The sequence below is a fragment of the Toxotes jaculatrix genome, chromosome 5 (genome assembly GCF_017976425.1).
Source record: "Toxotes jaculatrix isolate fToxJac2 chromosome 5, fToxJac2.pri, whole genome shotgun sequence".
In the NCBI taxonomy this organism is placed as follows: domain Eukaryota; kingdom Metazoa; phylum Chordata; class Actinopteri; family Toxotidae; genus Toxotes; species Toxotes jaculatrix.
In genome coordinates this window covers 3938915-3966594 of record NC_054398.1, presented here as the reverse complement: position 1 = coordinate 3966594, position 27680 = coordinate 3938915, and the positions used below count along the sequence as shown (strand labels likewise).

General features: G+C 41.4%; 1 protein-coding gene across 1 annotated transcript in view; it reads left to right on the top strand.

The window, feature by feature from the left end:
• Positions 1–24803, top strand: part of kiaa1549la (KIAA1549-like a) — an 84382-nt gene extending 59579 nt beyond the window's left edge. The window contains exons 13-23 of the mRNA XM_041037673.1: positions 4866–5059; positions 11750–11895; positions 16316–16440; positions 17465–17685; positions 19172–19304; positions 20596–20837; positions 21053–21221; positions 22494–22591; positions 24258–24403; positions 24495–24649; positions 24774–24803. Coding sequence (XP_040893607.1) covers positions 4866–5059; positions 11750–11895; positions 16316–16440; positions 17465–17685; positions 19172–19304; positions 20596–20837; positions 21053–21221; positions 22494–22591; positions 24258–24403; positions 24495–24649; positions 24774–24803 — 1659 coding nt within the window. The remainder of the gene's footprint in view (positions 1–4865; positions 5060–11749; positions 11896–16315; positions 16441–17464; positions 17686–19171; positions 19305–20595; positions 20838–21052; positions 21222–22493; positions 22592–24257; positions 24404–24494; positions 24650–24773) is intronic.
• Positions 24804–27680: the final 2877 nt, after the last annotated feature.

The window sequence follows — 27680 nt, the reverse complement described above, 5'->3', positions numbered from 1 at the left end:
AGAAAATACTGCACATAAACATGAACTGTGTGTGTTGTCCCTGCTTTACTGCATGTCCTTATGATTCAACATTAACATTTCAGTTTCCAAGCTTTGAGGTTCTGTTTGCTTTCACTATCATTTGTAAACATTTAATGTTACTTATATTGTGTTTTACGAGAGAGAGAGCATCAAATATTAAAGAGTCCTGAAATATGAGATTTCACAAGTGGTGCCGTGAGGCTACAATCGCTGCTCTTATCCACAGCGGTATTTACCCTCTCCCAATCCTGAGCAGTGGCATGCATGAGCAAATGAGATGAATATTTTACAAAGGGATTTGGGAAGAGCTTGTGGCAGTGTGGCAAAGTGGAGTTAAACATTTGTAGTTGATTAAAGGATAGGTTCAAATTTTTCGACTCTGTATTATTATATGCTCAAATGCTCACTTGTATACCGAGCGCATTGATTGCCGTAATCTGCTGCCAATATTGGCTGTGAAGTACTTTTTGGGGTCTTCTTGTCTACATTAGACAAGTCACAATAAAAGATGTGACAGGAAATGAGGAGAGAGACGGAGGGGATGACATGCAGGGGAGGCTGCGTTTACATGGTCAGCATCTTAGACCCCTAAATCACCAAGACACGCAGAATGATCTCTTTCTAAAGTGACTCCACTATAAGAGATGGGGAACTAAATCTACAGTCCTCAGTCTGTGCAACATCTCCTGTATCTTCAAGAGTTATGGTCTTTTCAGTACAAAATTCCCTCTGTGTGTTTCCCACAGATAGTGTTGCCTTGCTGAGAGAAGGAACACAAACACAAAAGGCAATTTCATACTGAAAAGACTGTTTTGTTGGAAGATATCCACTTGATTTGATTCATTTGACTTGAGAAGCTTTTATGCCCCTGGCTGAGTTTCACAATGCTGTTTTTTTTTTCCATGGAATGAGCACTGTGGATTTTTTTTAACCCTAATTTCTTCCATGCCCCTGTGCATATCATGAGTGACGCTGGGATTAGCCAGCTGTGTGGAGGTGAGGAAACAGCCACCAGGCATTGTACTTCTTTCTATATTCCTCTTATTCCATTGTTGCATAACTATGTGTGGCACTTTTAATGTGAAAAGAAGAATGCAACGTTACAAATGTCCCACTGGAAGGCACATCTCACAAACTAGTTCTGAGAGACCATAAACTGGCCCTTGGGTGACCCTTTTTGCTTGCTGGGTGAATTTTTTTCCTAAGGATGTGGTCGAGCTGTACAGACTGTATTTACACTTGGCAGAGCTCTGATGTGGTCTGGCCAGTCTGATCCTACTCTGACCTTAATGCATTCTGCATACACCTAGAATTAACATACATTTTTCCTAATCTGGATCAGAAATCCAGATAACGAGCACATGACGTTCTGTTAAAGTCATATGAATACTAACCAGACTTAAGCAACATAATAAACTACACCAAGTTAATCTACTGTGGGTATGTGTGTGTATGCATGTGTGTGTGTGTGATCTGCTCCCAGCCCACACTGCTATCAGTCACCACGCGAGACAAGCTAAAGCTGCCGATCAATTCTTCGGTTTAAATTAGGTGTGCGTGTGTGTTTAATCATTAAAGAGTGATTCTGCAGAGTCCACCTCACTTCATCACTCTGCTGTGCGGCCGCAACGTTCTTCAAAATGGCTTTCACTCCCCCCTGTGCCTTCTGGTGTCGGCATGAAAGCCTCAGACAGTCCACTTCCACGTGGAGTACAATGGGGTTGGAATCAGCAAAAGTAGAAGCAATCCATTTTTCATTTCTAAGGTGTCCAATGAAAGTACAATGCTGTGGCTGCCATTTAAAGGACTGAAGGTAGTTTGCATTTTGCTGCATCATGCCTCAGCCTGCCCCAGGAGGAGTTTATCTAATCAGTGCAGCACCATGGCGATGTGCACTCCAGTCTGCCCCGCTGCGTGTCTTATTTTACTTCTTAAATGTACCCACTCTTCAGGATGTTTTTTTCCCATGCAGCTCTGCTCTGTGCACTTCCGCCATCCGCACTGCTAGAGCTGAATTTAAATCAATATGGCCACGGGGGGAATACAGCATATCTCGTCCATCTGCTGTACCTCATCAAGCTGCTGTTGGCTGTTGCTGTGAGTTAAAATTAGAGGAGAAGCTTCTGTTTGATAGTGCGAGCGAGGAAAATGAGTGTGGATAATTTGGCGGTGCAGCAGGGTCGTGCTCTCGCTCACTTTACATGACATCTTTAAGTAAAAGAAATGGTATGACCCCGTTTCACCGTCTTTCTCTCCCGCCTCGCCCACTCCTTTTCTCCGTCAGTGTTATAAATGGTTGTGGGGAAAACCAACATCCATCTCTGACAAACCGATCAGAGACTCATGCCACACCACAAGCCCTGTCTGTAGCCAAAGTCTTCATTAAACTGAGCTGTGCGCAGAAGATGAAAGATGGCCATTTGTTAAGTCAACACGCTGTTAGTGGACATGGGGGAGAGAGGGGGGAGATGGTGGTGGAGACGGGGAGAAAGGGAGGAGGGAAGACAAGGCAGAAAGAATTAGGAAGGAAGGATATGTTAAGATGTGAGAAGAACAGACAGAGGAGGAGAAAGACCTTGAGCCAATGCAGTAAAATACTCGGTTGTGAAATGTCAGGCGCGCTTTCAAGGTTACAGCCCTCAGCTCTGTCGTTTCTAAGAATCCATACCGTCTCCACGCATGTCAGCCTTTTACCCATCAGCCACTGAGTGACGCATCTTTACCTGTCAATGTGCAGTGCGTGTCAGTTCAACACATGACACCACCACGTCTAATGTTTGCCCCTCGATAATCCATACACACGGTGTAGATTGGTGGAGGGATATATTTGGAACAGCACATTTAATTCACCACCTCCCTCCTCCCTCTCTTGCTTCTCTTGCTTCGCTTGTCAGAAACACGCACACACACACACACACACACACAAACACAGACACACAAAGTTACAGTCCCCTCTCAACCTGTGAACAGCATGAGGCCATAGGCAAATTAACGTTTGCACTCTCCATACATCTTTCACACGAAGGAGCCACAACTGTCACCATACATCACTTCAGTGGTTAGAGGTTGCGTGCAGGCACACACATACACACTCTCAATCCATATATTCATGCCATGGTGAGAGGACCTATCCCCACTCTTTCTCTCTCTAATGTGTGTCTGTGTGTGTGTGTGTTTATTCTAAATGAGCATATATCAATTGCCCCAACACTCATCCACGTCTGCAGCCACGTGTGTTGGAGCTAGCTGATGGCACAGTGGTGTGTATGACTGATAAATTATTAACAATGCCGACAGCCGGATGCCCACGCTGCCTAACCTCACATGCATTCAGAATTTAGCATGCATCATCAGATGCATTAGGCGTCCCATTTTAGAGCGGCTCAGAATAGAAAAGGAGAGGCAACAAATCAGGGTTTCGTATGCTTTGTTGTGTAACCTAAAAAGGGTCTTTCTCCGCTTTTTTTTTTTCTCCTCCTGTTCTCCATTCTGTAAATTGAAAGGCATTTAACGATACAAAGAACATGTCCGGGCCTTGGAGGCTTTAGCAAAACGCATCTTCTGTTGCCTTTTTAATGTTCAGTCTCTTTATGCCAAAACCCCTGACTTCAAAGGTGCTGTTTAGCTTTATTTATTTATTCTTTTTTTTTTTTTTTTTTTAATCATTATTCCAGCCATGGTGTTTGGAGGCTGATAAAGACTGGGCGGGAGGTCCATCCAATTACCATGTTAGTTGTAAGCAACTTTGACATCTGTTCAGCCACGTCAGGCTGCTCGGCACTCCAACACAAGCTGAAAATCTCAATCTCACACTTTGATTTTGCTATTAATGAAATCAGGATTAGACTAGACTTCATGCGTGTAGTGTTTTTTATGCTGTATTAAAAAGAGGTTTTAGAGCTTTTAGTTTATTACCAATCCCCAATTTAAATTCTAAGTATTTGTACTTCATGACAGCTCCCGTGCCATTCATGGCTTTACTGACCTTTATTTATTCACACTTTGGGAGAAATCCCAAAACACACTTCTTAAAACAGAATTCAAATTTAAAGCTGCATCAGCCTAGTTTTCCCACCCTGACAGCTCAAAACCCAACGAGGGGCAAGTCAAATTATATCATATTTACTCTCTCACACATTTGATTAAGAACCTCATAATTCTGAGTTACTATCATAATTTTAATCTGCCCAGTTTTTTTTTATTGTTATCATGCTTTTCATAACTTTTTATCTCTTTTTTTCATTTCTTGGCCATACCACATCTGATACTAATAGAGCTGGGGTGAATATTATGACTCTATAGGGCACATTTCTCTAAATCCCACTTTGTTATTTAGGCTGATTAAACAGTAGTTCTTCATATAAAATATAAAATATTAAGATTCTTATAAACTTTTTTTCAGAACAATTTGGAATTTAGCATTTTCTCAAAAATTCCTTATGAAGTGACATCCACAGTATGTGAAACTGTTATTAGCTTTGCTTTGTAATGCTCCATAATGCATCATGGCGTGTGGCTGATTTATCTCTCATGCTCATTATTGTTGACTGCCGTATTGTATTTCCCTCTCTCGTCAGCCTGTGCTATGTGAACAAGATGGAAAGCCATACTGTTGAATACTGCTTTGTCTGTATGATCTTTTTGTCGTGTTTGCATGTGCTTAACATCCCGAAAACCACTGGTTGTTTTTATTCTGGCTTTTGTTCCATCAATCCAACAGGCAAACTGAAAATTAAAAAAAAAAGAAACAAGGACCTTTCTCAGTTATTTGTTGGATTGATCTAAAAAACTGCTTTGAGCCTGTGTTTCTGACTCTTGGTACATGTCATCATTTCCTCTCCCAGCCTGTCCAGGGCTTCGACTACGCCAAGAAGCACATGGGTCGAACGGGTGACGAGGCCATCTCCGTTACTAAGGAAACTCTGGTGTTGGGGCTGCCCGTGCGAGATGCTCCACTGTCAATGTCATTGGATAAGAAGGTCCACCAGGATGGCACTGCCAATAAGAGGCCTCCATCTGCTGACATACACAAAGGAGGGTAAGACAGTCACTGACTCATTGGTTTGCTTGCATGTTTGATTTAATGTGACCTTGCTTGTTTGTTTTGAACCAGTTATATCAGTTTAATTTCAGTCCAGAGGACAGAAACAGCAAAAGAACAGCCTCATGTGTTGATCTTTTGGGTGAATTTCATTTACAATCAATATGCTGACAAATCTGCTGACACGTTTTGACGTGAAGCCTTTCGTCAGAGCAAAATGAATGTCAGCGTTGTCACTGTCAGCATGTTCAGTACAGCCTCACAGAGCCTCTAGCATGACTGTGGTGTTGACTGTAGATCTAATGTACAATCTGTCTGGCAGTTTGCTTAGATATCACACAGATAACATAGATATGTACACACACAGGTCACATGCTCATATCATAGATTTGTATTAAAAATTATAATAATAGAGATGCACCTTTAACTTGTACCACGTTTATGAGAGATTTTTCTCTGAACATCCTACCTGTTACTTGTGTTTTAGTTTTTAGCAACTCGGTGAAATGTTTTAATTTGTTGTGGACACACCTGAGGACACCAGTTTGCATATTTATAGACAGACTGTAGACAAGATGTTACTGTTAGGAAGTTTGGAGGTGATGGTTTGCTGTTGGATGTTTGAACAGCTGTGACAGGTGCCGGTCAGAGACTCAGGCAAATGGAAGAGCTCACTTCCATCACACCGCTGACATTAATATACATAATTCATCAGAAACGTGGACGTTTTGTCAGAGCTTACTTATTCATATCATCATCTATAACCTGTGATTCTGCACAGGTGAAGAGTTGAACTAACAGACTGATCAGACACACTGTTCCCAGCTGGAAGCCTCATGAACAGGACCCACAAAGTCCTCGAGCAGCTGTTTCAGTCGGTGAACAAGCCAGTGACAAAACCCCGAGCTTTTCAGCAGGACCAGATATCCGTGTTTGTTTGTGCCTTGCAGTGTTAAGCCAGAGAGAAGCCAATAGTAAGCACTGCAGACTCTGACAGATTGAAATGATCTGAGGATAAGTCCAGTGTTAACAAGGAGAAAACACATGTAGCAGGTTTTCAGAACTTCTGATTTGAGCTGTGCTGAGTTTAACGCTGACTTGTGTGCTGCTGTGTTGGAACAAAAAAAGGATATTGGAACCTCAAGGTGCCACATGGAGCATTTTAGCATGAATAGAGAAACTGCCACAGTAATTTTGAGCTGTTAACAGCCTAACACCTTTCTGAGCCATGGTCTGACACATACATCTTTGTGGGCTGGAAAGGTTTCCTGTGAGCAGCGAGGAGACTGTGAATTATAACAGGATATAAATGTAAATGACTGTGTCTCTCTTTCCACTGATGAACAGGATCTATTCGAGGTTTGGGGCAGAATTTACTGCAGGTTTGACTCAAGAGATTTCCGATAAAAATAGCCAGGAATGGCCAACAAGTTTTGTAAGTGAGGTACAGCTGTGAGTGAGTGTGTTATAACTGTGGATGATGCACATCAGCAGTTTAAATGACCCAGGCCCCATGATAGATCTGCTGGGCCTGATCGAACTGGCTGTATAATTTGATGTGAAAACAAGCTGGACACTGGAGTGTCTGGCATCCACCTCTATTCATAAATATTGCAGTGTGTAGCAGCCGTTAGTGTCCGTTTAAGCAGCCTCAGCCACTGTAGCCTCTTCATCAAGATGAGTTTCAGTGAGATTTTTGAAGAGACATGAAAAAATCAGCCTCAGTAGGAGTGGAGGATGGACTGTTTAATGTTATAACTGTTGTTTTATGTATCTAGTGAACAGATAAAGCCATATATATATAATAAGAGGAGTATAAATGGCAAGAGAAAATAATTTTACTAATGAACAGTTTAATAATTTGTTGTTTGCAAAGACCTCACCCACTTTTGAATACAATCTTTTTTTTTTTTTTTTTAAATAAACAGACACTGATGGTAGCTTGGTATCTGACACTTCCCTGTGTCAGGATCCGTTTAGCATCCCACTGGAGACATTACAAACCTAGATCCACCTGCTGAAGCCCAGATGATTCTGTGGTTAAATAAAACTCTTTCGAAAAATGATTTTCTGGTCATTTTCAGTGAGGACAGAAACTGTGTCCTCTCAGTAGCAAAAATTACCAGCACTGGAATTTTCACACCCTGCACACTAATGAATGTCAAGTCTCTGCTCTTGCCCACACGTTTTTAAATATGCGGGTGACATGGAATTAGATGGTTTCTTGCTGCCAAGTTCTGAACCCCTAACTGACTCTCAGGGAAAAAGACAAATCCGCTGGGTAGTGTGTAGATAATTGTCTACAAGAAAATGTACCCAAAGCAATTTGTCTTAGGTTTCAGAAGAAATAAGCCTGATGTCTTCCTGAGCCAGAAAAATAACGAGTCCGTTGAGGAGCAAAACTGATTCAAGTGTTGGTATTTTTCTTTTACAGCACGAGAAGGTCAAAACTAGCATTTGAATGTTACATGATTGAGTGAAGTTTATTATCAGAGGTTTTTTTTTAGAGGATAGGACAATGTTCCAGCACACTGATGAGTTATCAGCTGCCAACCTTTATGCTGATTTTATGAAAAAGTGAATCAAGCCCCTGTAACACCCTAATCTGATCCAGACTTTCAGCTAAACAGATGGTCATTTGTCCTCACAGGCACTGAGATACTATAATGGATAAGACTGGTTTACTGGATACTGTACTGGGTTGTACAGTGTTTATGTCTGGGATAATGTAAGATTACAAAAGTGGAGAAGGGGTATTGCAAAAATTAGGCTTCAAACTATAAAAGAAGGCATCTGACTGTTTTTACCTTTATATAAAAACACTATATATATAGAGAGAGAGTGAGAGAGATAAAGATACTTAGGTATAGATGTAGAAAGATAGACATATATTCATATCTGTTTCTGGCTTTTCTGCACTAATCCTCTTTGTTACTGTCTCCTCTTTCTTATGCATGAGCGATGAATATGGAAACATCTGACGGATCACACAATTTTAAATGTAAAACTGCAAAACAGTATTCCCAGTAGACTTGACTAGGATTATGAGTTAAAATCTGCTGTATGCAAGAACATTTAGAACAGAATGATGAAAACACATTTTTAAACTTTTCCATCCCCAGACATTTCTCCACTACAAGCTGCACCCACCCACTCACATTCAGTGGCAACATCTTTCCTTAAGGATGTTTGGAGTCGTAAATGAAATGCATCATTCCTCCTCTCACAGAAATGCAAATTCAGAAACACACACACACACGCACACACACACACACACGTCTTAGTCACATAGTGTATTCTCTACTCCCTAACCTAACTTTCACCCTTATGCTAACCCTAACTAAAACCCAATTCTAACCTGAACCCTAAAATCAAGTCTTCTGTCCCCACAGTGACAGAGTCTCCATGGGTTAGCATGCAGGAAGGTTGACGTCCCCACCAGGACATAAAAAAACACACACATATTCTTCCCTTACTATTCTTGCGGGGCCTCTTAATGACAGACTGTGTTCCTTAGCCCCTTAGCCTAACCTTAACCATGCCTAACCTAAACCTAATTCTAACCTGACCAAGTCTCAGCCCTCAAACAGCCATTTAAACTTGTGGAGTCCATTATTTTGGGTCCTGCAAAGCTGTTGGAGCCTGCAAGTATAGTTGGCTCCAGTTTTCGGACCCCACGGTTATAGTAAAACAAGCACACACACACACTCATTGACACACAAGACAGAGCCTCCTCTTTAAAGTCCACTACGCGTAAATGAATGGAGGTGGGATTAGTTGTGCTTTGCTTCTCAAGGATGATAAACACATGTATATTTATAACCCTGGCTATAGCCATGCCAGAGGGAGCCATTCAGTGTAACAATGATGACAGTGTAAAACGCTGGAAGAGCTGCCATAGCGCGATAATCAGCTTTACCGACCTGTACACTGTATACGCACACAGACGTCTTGTGGGGAGTTTTTGAGGGAGGTATCACAGGTTATTCTACCACCTGGGTGTACACTAATTAGAAAATGAACCAGCATCTCATCCTTTTACCAGTTCAGCATGCGGTGCTACAGGATGAGGGGTAATCTTAGACCAACACAACAACAAAGGATGCAATTATCCTTGGACTTTATAGTGGTAACTGAACACAGAACAAGACTTCTAAAGTGTTTTCTCTCTTCAAATGCACAGGAACACCAGGCTTGGAGTTTTACATCAGAACGCATAAGATAGATAGGACAACTGCTCAAGACAGTGAGGATAGATGGCTGGGACAGGAAACAAGATGAAAGCTCCCTCACCCACTCATTCACTATCCTGTATACACAGGATACATTGGATATTCAGTGGTTTGCTCTATAGTGGGGTTTAAACTGAGATTTCAGATACTTTTGGGTTGTGTCATCACTGGTAGGTGTACTCTAATTTAAATTTTGTAGGTACTATGCCACTGCATACAAAATTTAAATAAAGTGTGCTGAGTGTGCACATTGGTATTAGAAATTAAATTTGCTCCTATAATAATGAACCAATTTCTAAATCAATAATAGTTTGTTTTCTGCACAATCTTCAGGTCCATTATTTTCTTGATAATTTAGTTTTGAACACCCACTGATACTTATTAATGAATTAATTCATTATTCCCCCCAAAAATTTGGTTTTGCTAAAATGTGATGATCATTTTTCTGCTAAAATAATTTATTTTAATTTAGTATTTTTCATTCCGCAAGCAAAGTTGTCTCCAACAATATGAGATAATTTTGCTCAATGCAAATCAGCCGCTTTGGAAGATTGTGCCATTGTCTTGTCTCAACGCAGTCGGAATGATGTGATCATCTTTTGTTGGTTGAAAACTTAACATGAGTGAAACTTTGTTAAAAACGGGAGCAATTATTTCAGCCGCAGATTGTTCACTTGTCTGTGGAAGGACGGTTTCATAGGGAGCACATTTATTCTGCTCAGTGCACCCTCCAGAGAGTTACAGTGTGTGAGGCACAAAGAAAAAAAAGAGAAGCAGGGAGATGAATATGACTTTCCATCAGTGTGATTATTGATTCTGCTCCTCCTCTCGCTGGCCTTCCCGGACACATTTACATGGAGCGCACATCATATTTTTCCCTCCGGCTCTTTGCTTAATACCGCATGACTTTTACTGTGACTTGTCCAGCTATTGACCGCTGCTCTGGCTGCACAGTGTGTGTATGTAAATGTGTTTGTGCGACTGCGTGTTAGCCTTGCCTGTGGCTCTGTAATGTCCGGTCTCACTGATCTGCGCAGCTCACACCACCTGTAGACAGGCCTGTCACGTTGTGTAGCTGCTGTGGCTTACATGCCTCGAGGTTGTGAGAGTGTGTGTGCGCGCATTTGTGTGTGTCTTGTACATAGTTTACGGGCCTGGTGTCTGTGAGGCAAGAACAGAGATCCTTCAGACATGTTTTAGTGTGAGTTTATTGACACTTCTAGAGGATTGTGCTCTTATATATATGTGTGTGTGTGCGTGCCTGTGACGTACATGTACACTGAGCTGTCTCCTTCACGGCCCTTGGGTGTTGAGCTACCTGCCCAGCAAAATCAGGATTGTTGCTGCTTCACTTGTCCTTCACATTTGTCCTGTATCTCCCATCATTTCCTGTGCTTTAGGATTACATAATATGAAAAGACCTGTACCCTAGTTCTTTTACAGTACAGTGCAGCAGTACAGGAGTTACATGGTTTGCCTGGTTATCGGGTAGTTTTAGCTTTTCTGAGCCACAATCACATCACTGTTTGTGCTCATTCGTGGTCTGATCACCAGGGACGGAGCCAGAGGGGTGGATAAGGGTGGCACAGTCCCCCCCACTGAAATCTGAGTGTTCCCTTTGGTGCCATCTACCCTGAATCAGACAGTGATAGATAGTTGGCTTATAAGTATCATGGATAGTCTACAGATATCTACAGATATTATTTCATGTTAGAATGCAGAGAATCAGGGCTTTAAATGTGCACATTTAACATAGTTTTTACTAGTTTTTAAACTGTGATGAGAATAGATTTAGCTGTTTCTTTTTGTACTAACAAGCTAGCTAGCATTCGCTCATAATAAAACCCTTGGGCAGTGCAGATGACTTTAGGGAGTGCTACTGCCCGACGCTAGCGTCAGGGTTCCCTCAGAACTCCTCTCAGGATATGACTGCAGGGACCGACAGTTTATCAGACGGAAGGAAGAGCGGCACCACACAGAATCGCCAACCCCAGGAAGTGGAAGAGAAGAAGTGAAGAAGAAAAACTAAGAATCACAAAAAAGAAGAAACGTGAACAAAAAGACAGGCAGTCACGCTGAAGCTGTGGTTTTGAATGCAAATCATATTTTTGAATTTCAGATTATATTATCTCATTGTTGTATTTTGTAGTGACATTAATTTGGGGTTTCAGTTATTCCACATTTCTTTGAGGTTGTAGCCTCTAATTTGTTTTTGTCCATTGCACGTACACACACTCACATATAGACCAATACACAGCATATCTGTCACTTTTGAACCAGTGTTATTTCATTAAATGCTCCATTAATGTTTTTAGGCACTAAAATAAAGTTGGTAGTGTGTTGCCAGCATTAACTGTCAGAAGATGCCCTGTTTGTGTACACGCTGAGACTCACAAGCTCTCTCCTCCCCTCTCCTCTCTCCCTCACCTCCTTTCTGTTGCCATGGCTACTACAGACGGTTGCCAAGCGAGGAGGACGGCTCGGTGTCGAGTAACGGCTCAGGGAAGCTGAATGCCAGCAAGAGCTCGTCAGCCCGTAGGACGGCGACCGGCAGCAGTAGCAAGAATGGCAAGGAGGAGCTGCACAAGAGGAGCACCAATGGTGAGGAGGAGGAGGAGGAGGAGGAGGAAGAGGGGCTCAGTAAGGAAAGATGGAGTGGGTTTGGAAGAGAGAAAAAGAGAAAAAAGATACAAAAAATAAGGATGAGATTATTACCCCGAGGAGTGTTTGAGGGAGAATAAAATGAGAAAGTATGGATATGGATACGCAGATACATATACAGACAGACAGATTTGTGGCAAAGTCTGTCATTGCAATAAAACACGCTTACATTTTACCGAAAGTATAATTAATAAGAGCTAATGAAGTGCACATGAACAAAAAGAGTGAACTCATATATACAGTGACTCAGCCTGCTGCTGCACCATGCAACTGTCAGTGACGACACATATACTCACACACACACACACACACACACACTGGATACTACTGTTAGCTGAATCAAAAGAGACGTTTCAGGTGTTTGTGTTACAGGTTTTCAGGTGTTTTCAGTTGACTCACCTCATTTTAGGATGCAAAGCTGAAATGCTGCATAGAGATAAAAGCCAGCAGTTGGCGGTGGATGTTCCTCGAGCATTGCGTCAAGTTACTTTGGAGCAGAATCACAGAGCAAAGACAGGAAAGTGGGTGGAAAGGGTTGTGACACAATACTGTCATGTTAGGTGTTATTCACATCCATACAGCCCACAGCATATGGTTTATGTATTAGAAAAATGACTCATCGTTAAACCTGTGACAGTCAGAAGGATCCTCATCCAGGGAGAAAATGAATGCGCAATGAATAAAACATGCTAGAAATATAATTTTTAATGAAATGATTACTTTTGTCCCCCCATCTTTATAGTGAGGTTCTGGGTTGTCTCTGTCTAGTCAGTCCCAAGCAGTTTAAACACACAACACAGCAGGTATGACACCACTCTTATATGCTAACAGTTCATCATCAACTATTTTGCTTTTACACTGGTCATAGTCTGGGGTATCACATTTTAGTAAGATGGCCTTTATAAAGGGCTTACATGCTTTTCAACAAGAACAACTTTTGAGTTGCCAAATTGTGTGTTCAAGCTAGTGTTTATTGTCCTTGTGTTGTATTTTTAGCTTTTTTTAGGTTCCAGCTCACTGACTTTGATTTTGGTTTTTTTAAACTTTCCATCGTGAGTCCAACGTGCAGAGAGTACTGCTTCAGTCTTTATATTTCCCATGTTCCCCTGTTCAAAGCTTCACAGAAGTTAAGTTACATTTACAGTATGTTCAAGGATAAAATGCCATTTATTAGAGCTGTATCTCGACAGCATACGGATAACTCCCCATCTTGCGTACACATTTTTGATAACATCTGCCCGGCATAATTTGGGTATGTTAGGGAATCTTGGGATATGCCATCTTGACTAGTTTATTAAGTCACTGGTTTGAACAGTGCTTTGCTTCAAAACATAAAAAAAAAGAAAAATTAAAAAAAAATGCAGGACCTAGGTGTACAACACTTTTCAAAGAAGAAAGTTTTACTTAATTCCCTGTTGCGTGGAATACTTCTACCATCTGCACCACTACTTCTCCAGTGCTGAGTGAATAGAGTTTACAAATAGAAAGAAAAAAAAAAAAACAAACACAAGAAAAGATTGGTTTTCAGACCGAGGATTATAGGCTGCACATTCTGTCATCTACAGCACCTGTTATCAGTGGTGGCAGTCAATGTACTGCAGCTTCAGTATGACTTGTTCAACAGATTACCATACAGATCTTTTTCCGGCTCTGCAGACTTGGTTGCATAAACATTGCTCTGATTGCTGATAACGTTGCGATGTTGCCTCTGTTCAGTGACATTCTAGGACGCTGTGATTTTCAATCTCTTTTGCATCAGCAAACCAGTGTTCACAGTAATTTGTGTGATTTATAGTGTTTGTGCAAGCGAATGAATGAATGCCCGGAGGAGGGGAGGAGAGGAGAGGATGAGTAATTGTTTCATTTTCCCACTACTGTTCACAGAGAGCCGTAGATGGACAGGACGACAGAATATACACTGGAGCTCTGTTAGAGAAAATGAAAGATTAATAAAAGTCTTAAATCCAAACAAGAAGCATAGACGAGCAATTCAGAGAGGAAGAATGACTGCGCACAAATCACATAAAATACAATCAAATTCAGTAAAAATAAATAATAACGGTCACAGACGTCATGTTCTTTAACCCCAATATGGGAATAGGTCCAAATTAAACTAGGCATATAGTTGTGAATGAGAGCAGTAAAGAATATTCTTTTTTACAGGTAGTTCTTTTATATATTGTGAATATATAAAAAAAAACTTTGACTCAGTGACGTTTCAGCTTCATTTCTTTATACTAACAAGAATGGTGCTGATAAAAGTGGCTGCTATACAGCAAGGAGAAAGCACATTTAACTGTTTTCAATTCAGTGTTTTTCATTTCCCACCAAAATCTTATATATAAGATTATATATAAGATCTGTATTTTTATTACAGACACTTTTTATAGCAGTTCACCTTTAATAGTTTACCATACAGAGAAACAGGAAAGGTGAGAGAAGAGGAGGATGACTTGCAACAAAGGTCCTTGTAAAAATCAAATTGATCTTCATCCTCGTATCAGTCCTTGGCCTTTTTCTGTACAGCTAAACATCAGTGACGCTGGTGCTTCTGTAATCTGCAAGATGCAAATGCAAAGTTTTTTTTTTAATGTCTGAACAGAATGCTTCACTAACCAACATCAGCATCCTTATATCCACATCAGCATGAATAAAAAAAAACTCATCTTCATACTTGTGAGCAATAAGTAGATCACTGCAGACATAAAGCAGTGAACAGTCACAGTACACAGATTGTCAATTGAGTCACCGTAACCCCCCCCCCCCCACCCAAAAAAATTTCCTGAGTGTGAAGCTATTTTATTTCAGTAATTCAAACATGTATTCTGTAGCAACCACAAACAGAAAGGAAGTGTATTTACCGCCAGGTGTTCGATTAAGACAAAAGGCCAGTGTTCGGCATCTGTTGTGATCGTAGTAGATACTGTGGGAACATTTTCGTGGCAGCAGCCAGTGTTCAGAGTGCGCTTTATCTACATGTACTGTCGTGGTTTTCCAATCTGATTCCCGGCCTCTGCTGCCCGTGACGCCACCTGTCCTGACCTTAACTGTCACGCTCCGATCGTCAGCGCAGGAACAGACACAAACGAAGCAGGCTGAGCTCCAGCCAGGATGAATGGTGACAGTGTGGATCTGGAGCTCAGTTCATGGCAGACTGTTTGTAGCCCTACAATGAAGCAGTCTGCCATATGATGTCAGTCAGGCAGTGAGTCAGAGTGGACCCAGCACAACACAACACTGCCCATCTGCTGCTCCCTTCGATAACATACACGTGTTAATACAGAAAGCTGCATATAATATAGAAAGCAGAGGACACGCCACGTACAGCTGATGTTCTATCATCAGGAGAAACGACATTAAACTGCACAGAGCTGTGTTTTTTTGAGAAATCCTGAGCAATGGGACCTAAACAAAATATCCAACGTGTTATTGCTCTGGTTTATACAGTTGCCATGACAACTAGTGGATCTAATTTGGAAACAAAATGAGGCAAATGTCATTGTTTAGGAGTGTACGACAGCATGGTGAGGCCAATGAAAGCATGAAAGTACACGAGGACACACGAGGACGTACAGCTCTGTCTCACACACACACACACAATGTTCATACCTGCTCTTCAATCCCATCAGGTTCTTATTTGTTTTCAGTCTTTTCAGCGCATTTATCATTTGCTATTGCCGGGTGTTGTCAACAAGGCCAATATGGTACCAGAGTCTCTATACTTTATTCAGTACCTTACTTCAAAACCATTTTTTTTCAAAACCGCTTTTTCATTTAGTGAAAAGAACCAAACTTTGTGTTGAATATTATCTGTACATGGCAACTGATAAAGACTAGAAACAGGGGGAAACAGTTTGCCTGGCTCTGCACATAACCAGCCCTTAAAGCCATAACTTGTTCTTACACTTCAGTTTTAGTACAGATTAAACAAACGAGGTATAATGTGTTAATGAGTGAGCTTCAGACGTGCTGCAGGTATATGAGTGTTGTTACCTTCAGACAGAGTCAGACTTGCTGCCCCTGTTCACAACCTTGGAGCGAACCTAAGCTAAAGCTAAGTCTTTAGAAAGCAAGTGTATTTCCCAAAATGCACTTGTCCTAATTCTTTACATGAACAGAGGACAGTACAGTTTAAATTGATCCATTTACAGTACCCTCAGAATCGCCATGATTGGCTGAGTTTGAAAGCCCCTGAGTTTACAATCACACTCATAGGACTGAGCAAGATTGCCATGTGAATGATGTGGATATTGGCAGTATTTGTGATAATTCCTATGATTACAAGATGATCACACAGCTTCCTGGAAGAACGATCTCAGTCTGCTTGTTACTAACCTGTTTGTCTTCCTTTTCTCCTCAGACCCGTATGAGGACCATTCAGGTTCTTTGCGCCTCATCACCATTAAACCCATGACGGCCCAGCCGACCTACTCCTATCCCTCCTCCTCCTCCCACAGCCAAGACTCTGTGGTCGTCAACGGGGATGTGAGTCTACACACACACTTACACATATTGTATACATAATGTACACACACCATACCTTCAAGGCTTTATCACACTCAGCTGTGAGGTGAGTCTGTGGTGTTGACAGTATAGGGCAGAGAAAAACGTAGAACACCATCGCTGTGATTCACACAGATACCTACAGTACAGGAGCATGTGGTCGTCGTGTAGCGTGGTAGGTATTTTTCAGTCATATTCCTGGGCTCATTTTTATGTTTGGAACTGTTGATTTCCAAACAGGAGTGCCTCTACCCCAGGGATACTTTGAAAGATTGTCTTGTACCTCAGCTAGTCTAAAAGAAAATAGCAATTATTATAATAATATAAAAAATATATAACCACATACTGAGTCTGAATAGCTGCTAAAAGTGATGGATAAATGGTTGAATGAAGGTAATTGTTAAATAGTTGTAATAGTCGGCTAAAAGCAATGGTTAAATGTATGAAAAGGCTAAAAGTGATTGATAAATGTATGAAATGGCTGAAAGTAATTGATCTGGCAGGGCTGTTTGGGGAACCACTGCTTTATGTTACATTACACCTGTTATCCTGCCCCTCCTCAGCTTTCGTATTATCATGTCATGTCCTCTGGGACACTTTGCACTGATGCAGAGTTTAGCTGTTGCTGCTACAATCACTATCCCTCCTAACCTTCTCTAATACCTCACCCTTACTGTCACTTTCATCCCACCCAGTCTGTCACCTCTCGCTCTTTTCTTCCCCTTCCTCCTTTTTCCACCTCAGCCTCTCTGCACTTCTCCACAGCCAAGACAGAGTTACAGACATCATCAATATACATTAGCAGAAAATATCATGTTTAGGGCAGCAGACATTCTCTGATTTGTAGGACTGCAGGGAATGTTTGTTAAAACACTGAAAGCAAGGACAAAAAAAAAAGTTTCAAAAATTAGGCAATTCATCACAAAAATCTAAAACAGCCCTCTAACCAAATGGCACCAGAAAAATGTGATTACTTTTATTCAATATTTGAATTTATTGTTCTCAGGCAAACCATGGTGGGTTGAAGCAGAAGTCGGACATCGAGCACTACAGGAACAAACTGCGTCAGAAGGCCAGGAGGAAGGGCTATGGAGAGTTCTCGCTGTCTGAGAGCGGCAGCCACGGTTATAGTCACCGTGACACCAGGCATAGTCGGCACGACAACGGGGTCAAGGAGCCAATGACTGCAGAGGAGAAGAGGGCCTCCTTCGCAGGGTGTCATAAGAGGTATGGGAGGAGGTGATAATGGGGTTCCACAGACAGCAGGAAAACTTGAAATTGTTTAATCTGAGTATGATGATGAGTAAATATTAAGAATGTCTCTAATCAGAGCTTTCTTTGGCCTTAACTACACTGCAGATGGTTAAACAAATCAAAAGAATCAGTCACAAAAACGATGGCTGCCGTGGGACAAAACCTCACTGAATATGTCCTGGCAGTCATGTAAAAATGTCTGACAATCCCAAAATTAGAGGATTAGACTTTAGTATCAAAGCAGAGTCCAATTTCATTATTGAGGCCGATGAAATGATTCTATTTTTACTCCATTTCATTTCATCGTTATTCAAGGAGTACACTATTAAACTAAGTGCTTTATAACTGACTGATATCGTCAGGCAGAATGAATCTTACTTTTACGAAATTGTTTTATGAATTTATGCTTTTTTTGTTAAATCAATAATAATGAAGATCTAAATTAAAGGTTTTCCACCACATATTATATGTCTACTGTTGATCTGTAGCTGTAGAGCATAGTTGCTAGGCAACACAAGGAGTGAGTGAGCAGTGAGGGATGATTTTTGGTCAGCACATTAATATTTAACAGTTCATACAGATAAGTGCCTGTTGTGCTTTTCTTTGTCACTAACTGGTTTAACATATTCAACCTTTACACAGTTCATGAATCCTTTTATCTGCTGTTCATGCGAATGAAAGCACTTATTTGCTTTTCTGCTAACTCTAACCTATTAATCAGCTGCAGGGTTTTCATGCAAAAAATCTGTCTAAATCATAAAACTGTTTTACATCGAAGAAGATCATTTCATCTACTCCATTTTTCATTATGTGTCTGAAATGAAATCTTCTTTAAGTCACTGTCCATTTTAATCATTTGACATACATTTTAATTAGAAATAAACTTTGTTGAAGCGAGTGTAAGAAGTATACAGCAGGTAATCTGCAGTACAGTGGGGGGCAGGAGGATGAAATAAAATTTAAAGAAACTGAAAGTCTACAGGTCATACAAGTCATACAGGTGTTGTACCACATCTTTTAACAACTTTTTTAAAATTCTACTTTCAGATATAGTGTAGATGAAATATGCTGAATGATATACGCAGATATGATCAGCAATAAATTAGGACCCTTTACTCCACAGTTGTTTTGTATGTGACCAAAACAAATGCACCAATTTTAATTGTTCTCTTAACAGATGAATCATATTTTTTGTAAATATTATTTAGAGTCTAAAATCCTTTTTCAATTTTTCCTTTTAAACATTTTATCCACACCAAACTAAAGATATTTAGTGTAAAATACCAGAATTAGCCTCTAAAATTCCCACCATGTCCAGCATTCAGTTGTAAACTCCCCTTGTTTTTAAATCCCCACCTCCTCCACAGTACAGACATAACTTCAGTGTCATTAGTAGCACATATGGCCCTGGGCTGTAATGACAGTGTTAAGAGTGTTTTTTCTTACATATGTCCACCAGGTACTCCCACCCACGGGAGCCCACCTATTGGAGCAGACAGTCTCTGAGCAGCCCGAGCCCAGTGGAGACAGAGATGGACCTGCTGGTGCTGAGAGAAAGATCCAGAAGGGGCATCCGTAACAACGGCTACGATGTGAGTGAATGGACAGCTTGTGGCTCTTTAATGTTCCTTACAGTGTTATAAAACCCTGAGACAGAAATAAGGCCAGCAGAGCACAGCTGAACATGTAAGAGGCTTGAAAAAGCCGGAGAAATAAAACTGTTGATGAGGTTTAAAATTTTCCGTGCTAAGCTGTGAAGAATCCTGAAGTTGGATTCTGTAACTAACTGTAACAGAGAAGTTCAGGTCCAACCTCTGACCAGGTGACTCATCCAGAGAAATGATGAAACCCTGGATGAATCGTTCATTTTCCCCACAGGTCGCATGAAGGTGGTGACGAGGTAAAGCTCTACCTCTTTGTCAAACTAATAAAATAATCTGCTGAGAGCATTTATAACTTTAATCCCTTCTTTCCCTCCTTCACTGTAACTGTGACGCTCTGAGCTCACACCTAGAGGATTAACAAATTACCTTTCAAACTATAAACCTACACCAATCAGAAAGATAAAGAAATAGAAAGTAAGACGGAGGAGGGACATGACAAAACGATTAGACAAAAAGTGATTCCTTCATTTTAAAGACAGCAAAAGATGGAGGAAGGAAAACGGGGACAGGCAGAGTGTGTGTGTGTGAGTGAACTCTCTTAATGCTGCTTCTCTGCTGCACCACAGTAACAGCAGCGACTGTGCTACCTAGCTGAATGTCAATGACTCTGAATATGATTATAGCCTATTCATGGATTCAGATGGGAGGCTCGATAGCAGTTAAGAGCTTTGGATGCGCCAAAGTGTTTGAAATGGCACAAGGAGAACAGAGTGTGACTGTGTGTGAGCATGTGTTTGTGTGTATGTATTCAGCAGGTATACAGTAAATCTTATCAGTTTGGTTTTCATGCTTTAGGATTGTTGCTGTAACTAACCTTCTGTATTCTGTGTTTATGTTTGGGGCTTTTGGTTTGGGGTCACAGTTGATTTGCCTTTGTGTGTGTGTGCGTGCGTGCGTTCATGTGTGCGTGCGTGCTATTTTGGATTGTGTAAGTGTGAGTCTGTACCGTACCGTACTGTTAGGGCTGGGTAATAATTTAATATTAGTATTTATCAGCTTTTAGTGGAATCCTGTTGTGATGATATGATCAGATCTTGTTATCTTATTATAATTTTAATTAAAACCTGACCAAATGAGATATTAGTTTTGTCTGATTTAATTCAATTGAATTAATACTGAACATTAATTTAGTTATTTTAACATTGGAAACTGGATTTCAGTACCGGAAACTGTTCTTATTAATTTTGTGATATTAATTTCTGCCATATTATGGCCACAGGGCGAACCAGAACCGTTTGAGGAGACCAACGTGGACCGTCTGATGACCTCTCTGGGTTACGGTGGTGGATCTACTGGCACCGGGAACGGTAGCTTGGGGGTGAAAGCTCACCGTGGCTCCGACTCCTCCACACTCAGCTCTCAGCCATCCATTGACGAGGTCCGCACGCAGATGCATATGTTGCTAGGCAACGCCTTCAGCCTGGCACCTCCGGACCACGACCCACCTTCCCCTCCAACCAAGTAAATGCGTGTTTTTCAGAGACAATTTATTTATTAGCGCATCTGCATGATTTACAGTATTGTGTGGGAAAGAAAAGAGAGAGGTGCCCTGACATCACAGTTTGAACTCAGTGGAAGTTTGTTCAGCCCACTCCCAAGCTGTTTTTCACAAAGCAGAATACATTTATCTGAACACGTCTGCTTCTTTTTTCTTAACTTTCCCCATTTCTCATCAGCAGCCACCACCATCACCACCACCATGCCCACAGCGCTTACAACCCCTCCCACACCAGCCACTACAGCGACGGGGTGACCAGTGCCCCAGGGACCATGAACCATCCCTGTGGAGGCAGGCAGAGGAGCACGGGCTATGAGGACATGCACCAGTGCAGCCTGCCTAAGCCGGTAAGCACCAGGAGGAGGTTAAAGGCTCTAGTACCAAAAAACTTTCCTGTAGTGCTGTGTAACTCTGTTTGTTCAAGGTTTGAGATATGTCTCTCGTCCATCTGCCTCCACTTGAATACAATGGAGGACAACGGACAAGGAATATTTACAAAACTGAACAGCGCTGTCTTTTTGATAAAAACCATTCAAAGCAAAGGATTTTGGAGAAGAACATACAGAAGTATTAATAAAAATAATGTACTTAAATCTGCATTAACTGACAGTCATCAAACTGTAAACATGTCACTGACATATAATCACCTGATGAGGTTGTTGTTGATGCTGTTGCTTACAAAGTCAGTTGAAACCACTGGAGTACCATTAGCCTTCATCTGGAGTTGTGTTTGCATCCACCTGACAAATAAAAGTCCAATATTCACTCTCCTTTTAAATGTGTTTTGCTCTCTACGAACTCCTGAGAGAAGTAATTTGGCTCTTTAGCTGCGGCAGCACCACAATGTTCACCAACTCATCTCTAACTTTGTCAGCCACCTGGTGCAGGGTAGGCAGCGTACAGTGGGATTTTAAAGCTTTTTCGCTGCAAACAGCTGAGAACAGCACCGCTGAGAGGCCTGAGAGCGAACCAAAACAATAAAGCTGCGGGCCGTAAAAACCAAAACAATGAGCTAAAAGCCACTAAAAAACACTGGATAATGATTCTGTGTGGGTTCACCTCTCACTGACCTCTTTAAATTACATAATCCATTGCTAGTAAAAAAACATGCAGACCAAGTTGAAGGTTGTTAATAAAACCTCCCGGAAACCTGCCAAGGTCATGCACATTTGGGTTTTTATATCGATTTTTCCACACATTGAATAGTGATCTGTAGAGAACATCCTTTTAAATGTTGATGTGTTTGCAGCCAAAGACGTGCACAGAGGGTTTGGACATTCAGAAAAGCTGCTGTTACTACTGTCACTGTGTGTGTTGCCAACAGCTGATCAGCAAGGGAGAAGCTTTACAGAGATTAAAGAGAGACTGAGGACTGAACACCCACCAGCAAATAAAGTTGTCTTGTGCAGCTTGAACTTGAATGTGTCCATTAGATCCTCCATGTTGTTCTTTAATCAGACAGCCATCTGATTCTCTCGTCCCTTTTATTTGTCAGCACTGTTTTATTGTTCCTTCATCTTTGGCTTTGGCTCAAGGTTGTATTGTGTGTCTTGTATTTATAGTGTTAAGTCCAGATACTTGTCAGATGGAGTTATAAATTATGTTTGTGGCTTCTGCAGGGTTTCCGGTTCACTCAGCTTCCTGATATGGGCATTGGTTCTCCCCCGCCACTGATCCCCTCTAGACCAGGACCACCACCTGGGACCTCGCTACGACGGTACCACTCACACGCACATGGATATAGACAAATACAGACACTTGAATGAGAAAATATGCCTAAAAACTATTTTAAAAATGTGAATAATGAAAAATAAAAAAAAACAGAGAACACTCTCTGTAAAAGCGAAAATATAGACTGAAGAAACTGTTCCAACTCCGGTAGCAAAATCTAATTATATGCAGAGATCAAACCTACAGGAAATGCATCTAAAAGCATTCCTGTATGACTCCTCAGCCAATCAAAATGCAGCCCTGAGGCTGATCACTGCATCAGATAAAGATATAAATTACTCGTGCACAGGCGGGTGCGATGTGGGAAAAAAAGCATCAGAATATCAATCGGCATCATTTGAACTCACTGCCCTCCGCATCCACTCGCTCTCTCTGTGCCTCTCACTTCTCTCTCTCAGGCCTATATATGTTAGTCTGCATTGTTTGAACCTTCTTCATTTAAATGCTGCTGCTGTGTGCACCCTGTTGCTGGGCACTTTAGCACTGCAGAGAGTGATTGACTGTCCTGCTGGCTTGAGCTGCACGGAGGAGCATGTTCGCCATCTAGTGGATGAGCTGAGAAAATATCACTAAACACCCTGTAACGTACTGCAGACTGAGAGGAACAAACTCAATGCTCTGCAGGAAAATGCGAAAATGTTAGCAAACCACTGATTCAGGATTTTATTTATATATAATTAGGATTTTATACCTATGACAGAGACAGCTATACTGGTTTTATAATGCTCCAATTATTGCTAATTTCATTTTGAATCAGAACTGTGGGTGTGTGACCATTATTCTTGCATTAGAACCAGAACTTAAATGTTTTAGTAGTTAATCACAGCTTGTCATACATCGGCTCGTCTGCGCCCTCGGGGAAGAAGAGTGCAGCATGTTAATTCCTCTTTAGCGTGCACCGTGAGGCGCAGCTCATTATGGTCATGAGGTCTGGCAATGATATCTTCTGTCCGCCGGTCCTTCACTGTAGTGTAGTGTAGTGTAGTGTAGTGTAGTGTAGTGTGTGCAGTAGCCAGAGCTTCTACAATGGAGAGGAGGATGCTGCAGTGTAGAGGAGGTGGAAACAGATAATGAAAAAACCTGTCACACTGAAAATGGAAAATTGTGGTGTGCACAGAAAACATGACACGGATCTGCAACACAGACGCAGCCGCGATCTATATTATGGTGAGGTGATGAGTTCAAGGACTGAAAATGTCCTGGAAAGAAAACCAGAAAGAAAGTCTCTAAGAATGTTTTAATTATTGTGGTTTGGTGTGATTAGTTGTATTTTCAATCTTTTTTTTCACAATATGAAGGTTTAAATGTTGTTTCAAGGCCTTCTCTGTACTGTCAGGAGTGAAATTAGGATGGGAAAATACGAAGTTGATTATTTATTTTTGTTGAGCTTAAAAGTTTTTCCAGGAATTCTAGTTAGTTTGAACAGTAAAGGACAGACAAGTGCTAAATGTCTTTTAAACATTTTTTTTTTTTCATTTCAGCAGATTAAAAATCTCCACATATACGTACACTATGTGTTTATTCTGCCGTGACCAGATTTTTGCCTTAAGTGCAGCATTGTGCTGCTGGATTCAACACCTGCTGTAAAATGTCTCCTGGTTTGCTGATGACAGTATATCAGGTTAACATCTTTCCCTCGTCTCCACTGACAGTTCCACCCCTGATGTTAGTCTGAAGCCTCGCGTGTCAGAGGCCTCAGACCTCCAGGCCCAGCAGCACAACGGTGCCCCCTACCTGCCGCTGTCCAGGACCCCCTTCCCTGCTGTTACTGTCGACCAGTCCATCACTACCTACTCAGGTAAGACAGAATGACAGGCTGCTGAGATGGAGACAGAGCTCTGTAAAGTTAAAGTTCATTAATTGGCTGAATCCATCTTTATATCTCGCAGGAAACCCAATAACAGCAGTCTACGCTATATCAGCCAACCGCCCGGGTTACTCAGACTACTTTGTCATGTCGCCGCCGTCCTCATACCGTAGCCCATCCTGGATGTCCTACCCACCTGAGCCAGAAGACCTGCCGAGGCAGTGGAACGACACACCAGTGAGACACATGCACGCTGAGCGCCACTTTGATGTAGTTTAATACTAGACATGATGAGCTGTGAACACTTTCTGTTAAGAGTTTTCTTTCAGTGTGTGAAGCAGTTCTTCTCTTCTCCCTGCAGAATTCACGTCACCTTGAAACCATCTGCTGAAGTCGTCTGCCTGTGACACTGAGTGGAAACGGCCTGAAAGCTTGGTGGGTCAGCTCGTCTCAGCACTGCTATTCTATGTTGTCGTTATATGTTTCGTTTGTAGGCGATGAAGGAATTTTGTGTAACATCTCATCTTTTCTGCAAATGTTGTTTATGTTTATAACCAAAGATGCTGGGTACTTGTTGAGAAATCATCCAAAGATCCAACAACTTAAGACTATGTGGGAGATATATATCTTTATTTATAGCCTCTTTGATTAATAACCTGTACACAGCACGTGTTGCAGTTATAGTATGATTTTCTGATTTTCTGATTTTCATAGAGTTTAAACTACAAATTTTAAAACAAACATATGTCAGTAGCACCACAGCACAGCTTTTTAATGTTTTTGTAAGACCAAGGATAATAGGTCATAAAAGGTAAATACAAATAATGAACAACTATAGTCTTTAAATCAGCCGCTTTGCTTTGCTGGAGGCTGACAGACAGGTGGTGCTCAGAGGAAGGCAATGCTGTACCTGAAGTCAGTTTGACTGGTACCATAGATTTTTATCTTTTTAGCATAAAACAATTTGCTGCAATGCTGCAAAAATTCTGCTAACCTTTCTCCATGTATCTCCAGGTCAGTCACTAATGGGAAAGTAAGCTCACACAAATGTACTCTTACCATTGGCTCCTGTCTCATAACTGTCTGCAAACGGTTAAATGTAAATGGATGGTGCAGCAAAAGGGATGTTTGCTGTTGGTCAAGAGCACAAATTCACATGTCAAACAGATCTTTATACTTTATACTGGATTCACAAATAATCACAGCTGAGTGATAATTGAACCTAAAGGTGTAACTTAGTGGCAGATCTGTCTTATGTGCGCACTCTCTTTTCCTGCAGGTGTCTCTTTGGACGGGTAGAGGACCTCCATCTCACAGAAGATTCTCTGGAGCTTTATCACCCCTCCCTCATCTGAGCCCCGCCTTCCTCCTGTTTGATTCATTCATCATCAGTGGACCCCCTCTGTCCCCCACATTATGTCCAGCTGTCCCTCTCCCCTCTGACCTGGCCTCCGTCCGTCCTGTCTCAGCCCCATTTCATCTGCAGCTCAAAGCATCTCTCATCCCCGAGACCTCCTCTGTCCCATAAACCCTTTCACCTCGTCGAAGCTCCACTTCAGTCACCTTACCAATGCAAATGCTCAGCCATAATTCTCTGTCTCTATATTCTTTCTGCTCCCTGAGCCCCCGGCCTCACCGGCCCTTAGTGGCCCCTTAGGGCCCTTAGTCGCTATCTCTACGTAGACTGCCTCTTCTGTGGTGACCACCACTGTACAGCCAGAGGCCCCTCACACTGCTGAACTGAACTGAGCTGAGATGAGCTGCGTGAAGCTGTACTGTGCTTCTCTGCCTAACGAAACACGTGTGTGCAGTGTGGATGAACAGGGTGAGTACAGTACAGTGAGACATGCAGTGTGACAAGTTCTCTGCCCCAGCAATCATCGCGCGGTAACTGCCATCTGCCCAGCACATGATGGCACCCAGCACTGCGCTATCAGAACAGTAGTGCCCCCAGCCATGGCAAGTAGTCTACTCCTCTGAAGTGGACGGGACTGGACCATCCTGGACTTGCCCCTGAGGTCCACTGTAAAGCCAGGAATGCTGGACTGACTTAAAACTGTGCTTTTTTTTGATGAATCCAAATTCCTATGTAAACCTTCTACAGCTGGTTAATATGTGTATTTTAAACTTAAGTGAGGAAAAAAAAAATCTAAGGAAAAAGGAAAAAAAAAAAAATCTTGTCTTGAGCTGTCTCAATTTCAGTTTTTGGATATTTGTGTGCTTTTGTCTTTTACTTTTGTGCATTGATTATTATCAATGGATTACTGTACAAAAAAAAAGATGTAGTGAGTGTTTCTCTTTCACTCACCTTATTTCAAGGCAAAAAAAAAAAACAACATTATTTGAAGCAGAGAAATGGCGGCTTAGTTGTTTGTGGTTATGATGGCATTTCTGTACTTTTAAAAAGAATTACTTCATTTACCTTTTTCCTTCATCAGACTCAACGATGAAAACAAGAATTAGTCACTATGTTCTGTCGATCATCTGATTATGAAGTTTTTTGTCTGCTAACCATTAGGCAGACCTGGGTCAAACGTGCACGCTGAAATCCTGCTCACGTGCACGTCTGTGAGTTGTAGCTTTGCAGTCGCTGCAGAAATTGTTTGACTCTTGGATCAAAAAAAACATTCACAATATGATGAGAAGAGATTTCAGTTCTGGTTTGACTCAGGCCTGTTACGATTATGTGAACACACCAGTATTCTTAGAAAAACAGTTCTTTTACTTGAAAGGTGTCTACTGTATTCTACTGTATAAGGAACTTTTGGTTATTTTGTTCTTGATGAAGAAGGATGAATATTTGATCGCTGGAATATGGTGTAGTACTGTTCAAGAGACTGGCCGGGCTCGAATGAGCAGTATATGTAACGATTAAATGTATTACTGTATATAGCAGATGATTTAACGAAGAGATTTATGCAAGTAGTGCGGGAGGGAAACTTTGCTTGACATTGTTCTGATGCCATTTTTCTTCCATTTACTTTCACAGCGTTTGTGATGAAGGACTGTTTCTGAAACTTGCTTGACTTCCTGAAGGATGCACACATTTCAGTATCATCTGGCTCATGTTGTTTCACAGTGTTACTAACACAGAGAGTAAAATATCACGGATGTTACAGAAGAAACGGAGGGAGAGTTCAGAGTGACATGCAGCAAGAAGGCACAGGCCAAGCGGATCTAACCTGCATTTACAGTGTTCCTTATGTTTAAACAAACCTGATATCGTCATTATATTGAAAATGTCAATTTTGGTACAGAGAATGTCACA